Genomic DNA, 12625 nt, shown 5'->3' on the forward strand with positions numbered 1-12625 from the left:
GGGTTCAGACAGATTTTATTTAGGCTACTACAGTATGGGAGAGAGACTCCCCAGTGTAAATTCATCTCAACTCCACCAAGACAAAAGGAGGGGGGCTTTTTAAAATTCTGGGGTGTGCTCAGGAAAAGCACTGATGGAGGTTAAGGGGTGGTCCGTGTGAGTCAGCCAGCTGTGTCTGCTAACTGGCTCCCACCTTCCCCAGAGCCTGGGAGGTGGGGGGCCTGCCCTTCTCGATGAGATGATTACATTTCAAAAGCATGTTTCCTGGTTCTTGAGAGAAGAAATCTCTGGGCTCAAGAAGTTGCATCTCAAAGGGACAAAGATAGGATTCACATTTGCAAGTTTTCTAAAGGAAATGCTTCAAATTACAAGAGAAGCCAGGGCCTATAGTCACGTAGCTGGAAGGCATAGGAAGTTCTTTTGGCAGAGTTGCGTGTTCTCAGGGCAGTATTTTAAGGGGTCTGGGTCCTCGCCCTAAGGACGTGGCCCTGAGCAGAAAAAGGCTCTTCATGTGCAGGGTGGACGTTGGATGAAGTCACAGGTGCTGAAAGTCTCGGGTTCTCAGATGAGATAGGCTGAGACGAGGTGAGCAATGTATTCAGCACAGGGTTTGGCACATAGTAGGTGCTCAGCGGATGTCATGTCTCCTATGGGGTTAGGTTCCGAGGTCAGCAGAAACTGAGAGCTTAGACAGCCCTTGGCGATTCCTGACGTCACCCATCAAGCCCTGTTCTGTGCCGTGCGGCGCTCGGGGTGGCTGATGGAGCCAGACTCAGGATGGGCAGGTCATCAAATTCCGCGTCAGGAAGGCTGGGGTCACAAAAGTCCTGTCTGCCAGGTACAGTGTGCATAATACTCAGACTGGATGGTGGACAGTGCAATGGGCTCCTGGGCACTAGGCTTCCCCTGGGATGCTGGGATTTGTCCCCAAGAAGCAGACCCAACACATATACGTCGGCAAGGAACAAGATTCACGTGTTGGGGTTCCTCAGGCCTGGGTTCAAGTTCCAGCCGTCATTTTTATGGCCTTGAAGAAGTAACTCGGCGTTTCTGGGCCTTGGTGTCCTTATTTGTAAAATGGGGACATTAAGACCCACCTCGTAGAGGGTCATGAGGATGAAATCAGATGAAGCAGGTGAAGAGCTTATCACATGCCCAGTGTGAGGTGGAGTCCTGGCCAGACAGAGACCCATTGGCTAGTGTCACTGTTGTTATTATTCATGGCCCGCGCTGTTCCCGGCCACCACTGAGTGACTGAGAGGTAGGCATCATATCTGCGTCAGTGGAAGGTAGGCATCATATCTGCGTTAGTGGGCAACGTTGTGGAAGCAAAGCCAGGGCCTGTCCAGCCTTGCCCTGTTACTCCTCCAAGCATTTACTAAGCACCCCGCGCCCGAGCGTAGCAAGAACATGGTTCCTGCCCTCGGGGATTGTCGCTGGGATGTGGGCAGAGGTAAGAGGTGATCAGGGGCAGCCTGGCCGGGCGTGCGGGGGCTGCAGGGATGAACGTGAGGTGAGGAGCTGATGGATGTTCTCTCCCGCTCACCCCTCCTGCCCTGCTAAGAATTAGCAGAGAAGAAATGTGAGGAGAGACTTCCAGGCCAGAGACTAGAAAACTTTTTTTTTCTAAAAGCCACATGGCAGGTATTTTGGGCTTCGCCAGCCACAGGCTTTTATGACCACTCGACTCTGCTCTTGTAGGGCACAAGCAGCTACAGACCCAGGTGAATGCATGAGCGTGGCCCATGTGCCAATAAAGCTTTGTGCCAACACCACAAAAATAAGTGGTGGGCTGGATGTGTGCCGATCCCTGCTGTCCAGGGAACAGATGCACAAGAGCCCAGCATTGCGATGCCCGTTGGGTCCCGAGCATTGGCCTAGTTGGTACCGGCGTGTCCACTGGGTCTCTCAGGGCCTCCCTCATCTGCAGAGGACGTGATCGGATTCCCATTTGAGAACTAGAACTAACTCTGGTAGCCCAATAGTGGCCGGATTGCAAGGAACCGAGGCTGGAGGCCATCACCGTCGTCCTCATGGGACATGGCAAGGCTTGAAGCGGGCAGCGGCAGGGATGGAGAGAGTCCAGGTCCATCGGCCATGGGGGGCTGGTGGCGGGGGGCCTCTCTCCCTCGGGGCAACCCCACGTGGGTCCCCAGCCCTGCGCTCTGAGACTCCACCTCTCCGTGTGTGTTAACTTGAGGGAATTGTCGTGTTCGTGACGCTGCTGGGGACGTGGGACTCGGCTCTGAGCCGTGACCCCCGGGGACTCTGTCTTTCAGATGTGAATGAGTGTGACAGCAGCCCCTGTAGCCAGGAGTGCGCCAACGTCTATGGCTCCTACCAGTGCTACTGCCGCCGAGGCTACCAGCTCAGCGACGTGGACGGGGTCACCTGCGAAGGTGAGGGGACAGCACCCTGCACCCCTTCTACTTCACACCCTTCCAGGCTGGAGGGTGGTTTGTGTTTTTCTTCTGAGATTCGTTTTTGTACACCGAACCCACCATTGAGAATGAGGTTCAAAAAGGGTCAAAGCCACTCACCAGGTTTTTCTTTGATAAACACAGCAGTGGCGGTCACTGTATGTGCTGGGACCTGAGCAGGGCTTGGTGGTGGTTGGTGTGTGACCCAGGGGTGGGAGGGGCCTCCAGGGCCACCCACATTGCAGACTCGCAGCCTCTGGCCCTTGGAAAGCCCTCACTGGCCCAGGCACGAGGTTTTACCCCACTCACCAGGTTGTCGGAAGATGAAGCCAGGTGGCAGCTCAGAAGTGCTTCGTACAGCGTCTGGCACAGCCAGGTGCTTAAACAGCAACTGTTAAGATTATTGCTCTTTGCACATAAGGGCTGTTTTTCATTCACGCAGTTGTAATAACGAGCACTGGGGCTGTGCTCGTAGCCGTGGGCGCCTGTTCTGTGTGTCATTCTGAAGCCCTCGGCCTGTCCCCTCTGCTCAGCTCCCCGTTCCGCCTCCTTCCCCCACACATGCACACCTCACCCTGTGAACGTGCTGCGTGGCCTTAGGCTAGGCCCTCCCGCGCTGGGCCTCAGTTTCCCCTTTCGACATGGTGGTCTCTGAGGTGGCCCCAGCCCCAGCACTTTGAGGCCCCCCGTGCCCAGCTGGCCCTGTGTGGCTGCCCTCCCAGGCCCTAGCCCTGCCCACTGGGCGCCATGGCCCGGCCGGGTCCGCGCGGGATGCTGAGGGTGGACTTTGTTGTCACAGACATTGACGAGTGCGCCCTGCCCACCGGGGGCCACATCTGCTCCTACCGCTGCATCAACGTCCCTGGAAGCTTCCAATGCAGCTGCCCCTCATCCGGATACAGGCTGGCCCCCAACGGCCGCAACTGCCAAGGTGAGCGTGGCGGGGCTCCCCGGGTTGCTCAGGCCGTGCTTGGGGCTCTGCCGTGTTGGGGGCTGAGGCCAGGCAGCCCCCCAGCAGGGGGGATGTGCTTCCTGGACCCTGGGCCCGCACCCCAGGCAGGGCGCATTTGGGAAGCAGAGGAGAGGCTTCTGCGTCTGAGGTGTGTCCTGGGGTCCACGCATGCCCTGCTCTCCCACACCTGCCCCGCCCCTAGCACCCCATCCTCAGGGAGTTCCGAGCCCTCTCATCTGGCCCTCGGCGTGCCTGAGGGGGGCTGGAACAGGGCCTGGCAGCCTTTAGGAAGATGCCCACCAAGAAGGAAACAAAGTCTATGCCCCACAGACCGCATTCCACAGCATAGTGCTACTTGTTCAGTCTTTCACTCAGTCACTCAGCAAACCCTTGCTGTGGGCCAGGCCCTGCCAGGTGTTAAGGGCAAACAGTGAGCAGAAGGTGGACGCCTCTGTGCCAAGGTGCTGATCCCTGCCCAGGCACAGGGAGGGTGTGGTCTGGTGTGTGACAACCTGGAGTGGGGTGTCTCTGTATCTGTGGACACTATGGCTGTGAGGGTCCCACTGGGGCCAAGAATAGGCCCTGGCATGGGCTAAATGAGGGGGCCACTCCCCCCCCATATCTAGGAAAAGTCCAGGGACCGTGCGTTTGGTGACTGCAAGGGGTGCCGGCTGGACGTTTGGGAGCGAGGGGAGGCATTGTTCCCTCACCTCCAGGAACAGCCCCGCGAGCTGAATCTCAGAGGTCAGCCTGTCCAGCCCCTGCCTTGAGGGCCCCCACACGGGGCTGGCGACCCAGAGGCTCCAGAGTCCTCGGGTTCTGCAGATGTCATTTCTGGTCCTGAAGAAAGTGACTTTGGTCTGAGGCGGCAGCCGCAGCGTTCCCTGGGAGCGACCTGCCCAGCAGCTCAGAGCTCTGGGTGCAAGTTGCTGTTTTCACCTTTCTCACGGAGCAGAGGACTTGCCTGCTTCTGGCCTGGCCCCTCACTGCTCCCTGGCGTCCTGCCAGACGTGGCAAAACACATTCCTCAGCTGGGCCTTGGTGATCAGGAGCGTTGTTTTGGCTCCGAGGTCAGGCATGTGGCACTTCTCCACAGATGCCTCCTGGCTCGGGGACTTCCCTCTGAACCCCATTTAGCTGCTCCAGAGGGTTGTGGGGAGGCAGATGGCTCCCCATGTTCAGGGTCCAGCCCCAGACACAGTGCACGACCTAGAATCCCATTAAACTTGTTTCCTCATCTGTCACATGGGGCTCGTAGCTTCCTCCCTGTCCCTACTTGGATGTCATGAGCCATACGCGAGGTGAGGGCGACGAACCTCAAGAGCTGTGGCGAGGTGCTGGCTGGTTAGAGCACGGACTTGGGTGCCAGCCTCCCAGGGTTCAAAGCTTGGTTCCGCCACTTGCAAAATGTGTGGCCATAGACATGTCACCGAAGCTCTGTAGCGCCTCTCTAAAACAGTACTGGTCTCACCGAACTGTTAGGGGAATTAAGAGGCTCATTTGACACCCTTCCAGGGCCATCAGAGCGGTTCGTCATCGTGGCCACGCTCATTGTGAGACTGTGAATAATAAGTGAGCACTTACACTCTCTGAGTGTGAACGTCCTAGAAATGAAAGAGCTGGCACAGGGCGCGGTTCCAGGCAGCAGCCACGGAGGGCAGGGATGGCCGCTGCCCACCCCGCCCCTGACCGGCGGGAGGCCTGAGCACCCCGTCCGCGGGCGAGGTCTGCTCGGGTGGCCTCGGCCTTCACCGTGCTGCCTCGGGGTCTCTCGCAGACATCGACGAGTGCGTGACCGGCACCCACAACTGCTCCACCAACGAGACCTGCTTCAACGTCCAGGGCGGCTTCCGCTGCCTGGCCTTCGAGTGCCCAGAGAACTACCGCCGCTCCGCAGACACGTAAGTCCCTCGGCCCGCGCCCGTCTGTCTGCGTCGGCCCCCCTGGGGGCCCACGGAGGTCTCAGAACCTCGAGGCCCCTGAACGCCAGCAAGAGTGGTCTTAGAAACCGAGGAGGTGACTTGAGGCCGAAGGTCAGCGCGCCTGCTCTCAGACCAGCCTGTGCCTGGGGCCCGGCGGGAACGCCAGGCTTCTGGTTCCCCAGTGTGGACACAGATGTCAGATGTGCTCTGACTCGGGTGACAGTAGTGATGACTCCAGGGGCCGATGTGACCCGTTGGGGCGTCGTTATTCGGTGAACCCACCTAAAAGCCAGGTTCTGTCTAGCCTAGTGACTGTAGAAAAGCATGGAAGATTCCATGTCCTCAGTTTGAAGCTGTGTGTCCACACATCACCGTGAGCTCCCCCACTCCCAGGCCACCAGGATGTCTGCTGGGGTGTCGAGGACCCGCCTTCCCCAGGGAGCAGTGAGGACCCTTGGGTCTCACCACAACGTCCCACCAAGCTTCATTTGGCACCACTGTCAGTCACTTGAAGAAAAGCCCCATGGTGGGGGCTAGTCAGAGCCATGGACACCTGACCCCTCCCTCTGAATAACCCCTGGAAATTCTGAAAGCTAGCACACAGCCAGGCTGACCGTGTGACTCAGCCTTGACCTTGAGTCTGCTCCTCCCGTCAGGGGGTCGGCACCTCCTTGGACAGTGCACCGGGCCCCATACTCTTGCTCATCCTGGGGGCTCTGGCTCCTGGTTCTGGCCTGGCCGCCAGCTTGTCGAACCCCGGAGCGGGGGATGCTCAGACGTCCCTGGTCTCCCGGCAGCCCTTCGTGTTCCTCCCAGCATCGGGGGCGCCCACCCGCCAGCCTTGCCACCTCCCCCAGGCCTGCTCTGTTCCCCAGGATGCGTCTTGTCCGCTCGGAAACCCAGCAGCTCGCTTCCTTCATGGGCCCCGCTTAAGGAACAGACACTCCAGAACTGGGCTTGTGAGTCTGCAGAGCTCGAAAGAGCTTGTGGTTACACACAGTGGCCCAGTGGGCACTAATTGCATTCCTGTGAGCCATTAAGAGAGTTCCGTGTCCTCAATTTGAGGCTGTGCTGGCATTTGTTGTTGTAAGCCCCCTCGCTCCCAGAGCTTTGTCCGTGTCTGGGTTTGAGGATTCTGGAAGACTGGCTGCTTGCTGTCGACCTCTAACTCACACACAGCCACGGAAGCAGAAGGGAGGAGGCCGCCTCGCGCTGGCCTTCACGCCTGCTAAGCCCCAGGGTGCGGGCGGCTGGAATCCGCAGATCACCTTCCCCGACCCCCTCGTGCTGGCGCAAGCTCGGGAAGCCTGTGCCGCCCTCAGTGTGGGAGACACTCCCTCGGGGACCGTTCACTGAGGGCCCGCTGTGTGCAGGCACCGGCCTGCTAGGAACGCCTGCAAACAGTGGCAGTGGCCACAGGGTGTAGGGGTGCTGAGACTGAGGAGGCCCCCACGTGGCTGGGATGGGGCGGGAGAGGGTGCCTGGTTAGGCAGAGAGGGAGGGAGTGGTAGGCTGGTTAGGGCAGGGCGTGCACACACATTAAATGTTAAGGAAGGAGTTCCCAGCCATGAAGTGGGGTGTTTAGCGGGGAACAGCATAGCACTCGCTAAGGGGCTGATGCTCCAAAGCTGGTCTGTTCCCATGGACTTATCAGCCTGTCCTTCGGGGCTGATGAAGAGGGGGTTCATCGTTCTTCGTAAATAAAGGCAGGAAGTGGGTGCCCACCGTGGTAAAGGCCAAAAGGGGAGCACGAGGCTCCAGGGGGCCCCTCCAGGGAGGATGGCTGCTGCGTTAAGGCCCTTTCCTGCTCGCTAGTGCCACCCAGTGGCCTGAGCACAGGCTGGATGGAAAATGGAGCTGGGAGGGACGTGAACCCTGTCCTGAGGGGTCCTCACCTGAGGTGGGCCAGGCGAGTCCCCCACCTCCCCATGACTGTTCTCGCCTCCTGGGGAAGCTGAGGTGTTCTGGAAAGATCCTGGCTATGGAGTCAGACCCACTTGGGTTTGCCTCCCAGCTCAGTCCATTCCAGGTCCCTTGACCTTGACCGTGAGCAGATCCCATGAGCGTCTCAGAGCCTCCATGTCCTCAGCTGTACAGGGGGTGAGCATGTCGTCCCGCAGGTTCCTGTAGAGTGACCTGTGATTGTGGGGCAGAGCCTGCTCCATAAAGTTCGCTCCGGATTCAGCTCTGGTGGGGCGCAGATGGGCACCCCAAGGCATATTTTACTGCCAGTACTATGGCTCTCTCGTTCCTCTGTGCCATGACCTCGGGCCAGTCTCTTGGTCGCCCGGGGGCGCTTTCTGCATCTGTAGCACCTGCTTGGCAAGGCCTTACTAGTGACGGTGAGCAGTGCTAGGTTCCGGGCACCCAGCCCGGTGCCAGCACTGGTACTCAGGAAACGGTGGTGAGGTGGGTGCTGATAAGCCATCCTGTGCCCTTCCCCAGAACACAGCAGATCAGACCGCGGAGCTTCTTCAGGGCGACTCTGCGGCTCCCGCTCCGTTGCCTGCTGGCTGTGACCATGTGAATGGCTGAGTCCCTCGGCCTCAGATGAGAAAATGAGACAGGGCTCCTGAAGGGCTGCGTGGTCACGGGGCCACCACTGCTGCACGCAGGAGCCAGTGTGGTCACAGTTTTCCCCTCTTTTGGTCCCCGGTGAGGAGTCACAGGAGCCCAGGTCGAGGTTAGGAAGAGCGGGCCGGGCCCGGAATCCCACATTGGGAGCATCCCAGTCGGGGGAGTAACCGTGGGACCAGGAAGCACCCCGAGCATAGTGTGAACGTCATGCTACGTCACTGACAAGTCACGTAACCGACCCTGGCAGGAGGCAGGCCAGAGCTTGAGGGGAGGGGCCGACCTTCTCAGCACCGCTAAGTCCTCGGACTGGAATTTTCTGTTGTACAGCCCACTTTCTTCCTCCTCAAAAAGTCTCTTAAAGAACTTATTACATGACGTTCAGAAATCAATTTGTAAAATCCAAAAGAGCCGTATGAGGACGGACCTGGCAGCCAGCACTTCTGTGGTTAACATCCTACAGGAGCTGCTTGTTCAGGGAGCTCAGCAGGTCCTCTCTCGCCCTCTGGGCTTCAGCCTGGCTCTCTCCGCAGTCCCCTTCTGGGCAGTGGCCCGAGGTAACTGGAGCATGACCCAGCAGGCCGGGCCGTAAACCACAGGGCTGGGCCTCCAAGACCAACCAGGCTGTTAAGATCCTGACCACACAAGTCTCTCCTGCCCGCAGGGAGAACATTCGAAGTGTCTCTGAGCCTGTGACGGGACTGAAAACATTTTCTCTCTCTCCTCAGCGGGCCAGCCCTGAGGCTTGTGGTCTTGGAAGCCAGAGTGAGGCCGGCGGCCTCGGTTGGCCCAGCTCTCGGCCGAGGGTATAACGCGGGTGGACAGAGCGGGCGGAGCTCTGCCCTGGCTGGTTCCTGGGGCTTGTCTCGAGAATGACAAGAGTGTGACAGCCTGGGGGTGGCCCCAATGGCTTTGTATCCCAGGAGAAGGGACTGGGCCTTGAGGACTTTTTCCTTTGGTATATGGCGGCTTTCAGTAATTTCATTTTCATGGAATTTGGGGTGTTCTAATCAAATATGTTGAACTGAAAAGCTGGGGCGCATCTCTCTTTTGTGTGTGATGAGTCGGAACCGAGGCCTGCGGTCCCGGGGGCCTGGCCCTCCCCCGCTCCGTGGTAGACGTGGCGATGACAGCCCTTCCTTGACCTAGACGACACTGGCTAACGGAGAGTTTTGGGCTGTTCCCAGTCTGACAGTTTGCCAGATACAATAATTACGTTTTCTGGGATGTTTCAAGAGGTTTGAGGTAGAGCAGCGTAGGGACAGCTGACCCGGAAAACCAGGGCCGAATTTATTTGCGCACGTTCACTGAACACACAGTAGGCGTTGAGCCCGTGCGGGAACTGGACTAAAGCAGAGCCACAGCCCTTCCCTTGGGAAGCGAGGCTCTAGGAGGGGCCAGGCCCAGAAACGCCTAGTGCGAGGAAGGGCGTAGGGTGCCCTGGTTACGGACTCCGTGTGGCCCGGGGTGGGGACCGTCAGGAAGAAGGAACGTCCGGCTCCCTTGCGTGAGTGGCCGCGGGAGCCACACCAGAACGTCACGCACACCTTACGGTCCCTGCTTCCATGTGGCAAACAAAACTCTGTGCTTGGACAGGGAACAGCCACACTCAGTGAGAAAGCTCAACTCACATAAAGGAGACTCTAGCGCCACCTGCTGGCCAGGTCTACCAGACCCTTCCTGAAGCGGCTGTGCGTGTGTGTGTGTGTGTGTGTGTGTGTGTGTGTGTGTGTGTGTGTCCCACTTAGCCTCTGCCACTTACTACAGACTGGAGTTGCGGACTCACTCAGCTCCGCTGTCCCATCAGTAGAGTGAGGAGACCGATGCGGGCCCGCATGCTGCCGGGCACCGTCCCTCAGGGTCTCCCAGTCACCCGGAGCACCCCCCTTTGGCCTGGACCTAGGTGTCTCAGGTGTCTCGGGTTGGGCTGCCCCTCAGCGGCACCTGTGCCCACCTTTCCTGCCTCTCCCCTCTGCCTTCGGGCCCCTCCCATGCACACCTGCCCTTGTCAGCATTCCTGACCCTCGTACACCTTTAGTACCGTGGAGCTCGTCCCCAGGGCTGCCTTGTCCCAGAGCTCAGAGTGGTAAATGGTCAAGTAACCGAAAGGATCACTGTCCATCCTGATAAAGAGCCTGGAAATAAGGAGTAAAAAGGGACCACACTCCCAATCAGTGCCAAGTGTAAAATAAGCCCAAGTCACGCAGCACGAGGCATGGAAACTTAAAAAGCCAAAGGGAGACGTGATGGAAGACGGGGACAGTGGATGCAGACACAGGCAAGGCGGCGGAACTGCCCTGGGCTCTGCCAAGTCCCATGGGCCTCTGCACCTTGACCCTCCTTCTGAAGGCAGTTGTCTTCATAGTGTGATGGGCCTGAAGTTCGGGTGGCAGAAGATAGTCTCTGTCCCCATCCTCTCACAGGACGTTTGAAACTGTCTCCATCACTGGAAGTTAGGAGCTTTCACCATTCTATCACAGAAAGTTAGAGGCTGACTCCACCCTTTCACAGGAAGTTAGCATCTGTCTCTATGCTGTCACAGGAAGTTAGAATCTGTCTCTGTGCTGTCACAGGAAGTTAGAATCTGTCTCTGTGCTGTCACAGGAAGTTAGAGCTTGTCTCCATCTTGTCACAGGAAGTTAGAACCTGTCTCCATCCTGTCGCAGGAAGTTAGAACCTGTCTCCATATTAACACAGGAAGTTAGAAGTTGCCCCCATCTCCATTCCAAGCCCTGGCTGGTCCTGTGGACACAGACAGGGACCTGGGCCTGGAGCACAAGGCCTCGTGAGGGGGACCGGGGAATAGACCTCTGCCCGAGCACAAATCTGGCTTCCTCACTCTGCGACCTTGGGGAGGCCACTGACTCAGCCTCGGTTTCCTCATCTGAAAAACGGCACTCCGGCCACCCTCAGTGCAGTCGCCATGGTCACACTAGAGAGTGCGTGATGCTGGATGGCCACGGACTTGGTAAATGGCAGCAGCTAGTGGTGGAGACATCACTTCTGGGGTGGTCCCAGGCCAGGAGCCTGGATGACACCCAGAGGGCAGGGTGTGCCTGGTGAGTGCGGCCCGGGGTGGGGCCCTTGACCCCAGCCACCCAGCGCCCCCTGAGGGTGTTGGAAGAGGCTAGTGCCCGAGCCGGCGGCCCGGAGGTCCACGGCACCTCCCACAGGTGAGTGAGGGGCGCTCTTCCCGTGGACTGGCCTGGCCAGAGGGGCGGCGGGAGGCCTGCTCCGCGAGCCCCCGCTTCCCCCGCGCTCTGTTGTTTCTCCGCTTGCTGGATTTGCCCTGACCCTCTTCTCGTCTCTCTGTCCACTCTTGCAGCCGCTGTGAGCGCTTGCCTTGCCATGAGAATCAGGAGTGCCGCTCGCTGCCTCTGAGAATAACCTACTACCACCTCTCTTTCCCCACCAACATCCAAGTGCCCGCGGTGGTTTTCCGCATGGGCCCCTCCAGTTCCGTCCCCGGGGACAGCATGAAGCTGGCCATCACCGGCGGCAATGAGGAGGGCTTTTTCAGCACCCGGAAGGTGAACCACCACAGCGGGGTGGTGGCCCTCACCAAGCCCGTCCCTGAGCCCAGGGACTTGCTCCTGACTGTCAAGATGGACCTGTATCGCCATGGCACCGTCAGCTCCTTTGTGGCCAAGCTTTTCATCTTTGTGTCCGCAGAGCTCTGAGCACTCGCTTTGGGCCGCGGGGGCTCCGTCCTGTTGCTTTCTTAACCCTCTCGCCGGGATTTTAATAAAGTTTAGCAGGCGATTCGTACCCATGCTCCTGTGCCTTGGTTTTGTTTGGCGTGGTTGGGAGTCTCTGCTGCTTTTCACCCTGGGGCGAGCTGCACCGGCCACTGCCTGGTGCCCCCGGGGAGGTGACCGAGGGGCCTTTTCCATAAGAGGGCACGTGCCTGGGGGTGTCTGTCGATGGAGGTCCCTGCGCGTACCGCCGGGAGCCCAGGAGAAGGGAGCACGAGGCCTGGCTGGACCATTTCCCACGAATTCTCTCTCAGAGATGAGTGAGCTCTGTCCCCTCTCCTCCTGTCAGTGTGGAAACCGGGGGCCCAGAGAAGAGGAGGGGCTTGGCCGAGGGGCGTGGCCTGTTTGTGGCGGAGCCAGGCTTCTGGCCCGGCCTGGTTTCCTCGTTGTATCACTTGGAGCTGAGCACGTAACGAAGGCAAAGGAAAGCTCCATCCAGGGATTCGAGCCTCCCTTTTCTGTTCGTCTTGACGAGGAGCCTGACCTTGTGGTGGGAAAGCGCTGGACACCGTCACAGCAGCACGGAGGCAGCCTTTGCCTTAGCAAGGTCAGTGAACCCACTGAGGTTGCCAGCCCCGCGCCAGGAGGAGGCAAAGCACAGCACAGCGTGCTGCTCGTGGGAACCAGTGAGTGTCCTCAGGTCCGTGTGCGCTGCCTCCAGTGAGGCAGGTGTATCGTCCTCACAGAGAGGGTGCGTGATTTGTCCAAGATCACGCAGCTGCTGTTTGACCTTCGTTTTGCTGACTCCACAGCTCAGACTTGTTCCGGTCCGTCACAGTACCTCCGTTGTGGGCTCTGACCCACCTGCCTCTCTCCATCGCCACCATGATTCCAGCCAGGCCACTGTCACAAGTCCCCAACGTGCCTTTCGAGGCCCTGTGCATCTCCGGCCTGATGCCATGTTGTTCTCTCTCGCTCACCTCTCGGGCCACACTGACGAGCTCTTCGCTGCCTTGTGCCCTTGGTACATGGCTTTGCACCCTTGGCCTGAATGTTGGTTAA

General features: G+C 58.9%; 1 protein-coding gene across 2 annotated transcripts in view; it reads left to right on the forward strand.

Annotated features, from left to right (window-relative positions):
- The window catches only part of FBLN1 (fibulin 1), a 43930-nt gene extending 32290 nt beyond the window's left edge, over positions 1-11640 (forward strand). Inside the window, exons 10-13 of one of the 2 annotated variants that reach the window (XM_011374978.2) lie at positions 2280-2399; positions 3220-3351; positions 5150-5273; positions 11194-11640. In XM_011374978.2, the coding sequence (XP_011373280.1) occupies positions 2280-2399; positions 3220-3351; positions 5150-5273; positions 11194-11548 (731 nt within the window). In that variant the 3' untranslated portion in view covers positions 11549-11640. The remainder of the gene's footprint in view (positions 1-2279; positions 2400-3219; positions 3352-5149; positions 5274-11193) is intronic. The other variant, XM_011374979.2, reaches the window with a different exon arrangement.
- Positions 11641-12625: the final 985 nt, after the last annotated feature.

This window comes from Pteropus vampyrus, unplaced genomic scaffold, assembly GCF_000151845.1.
Source record: "Pteropus vampyrus isolate Shadow unplaced genomic scaffold, Pvam_2.0 Scaffold257, whole genome shotgun sequence".
NCBI lineage: Eukaryota > Metazoa > Chordata > Mammalia > Chiroptera > Pteropodidae > Pteropus > Pteropus vampyrus.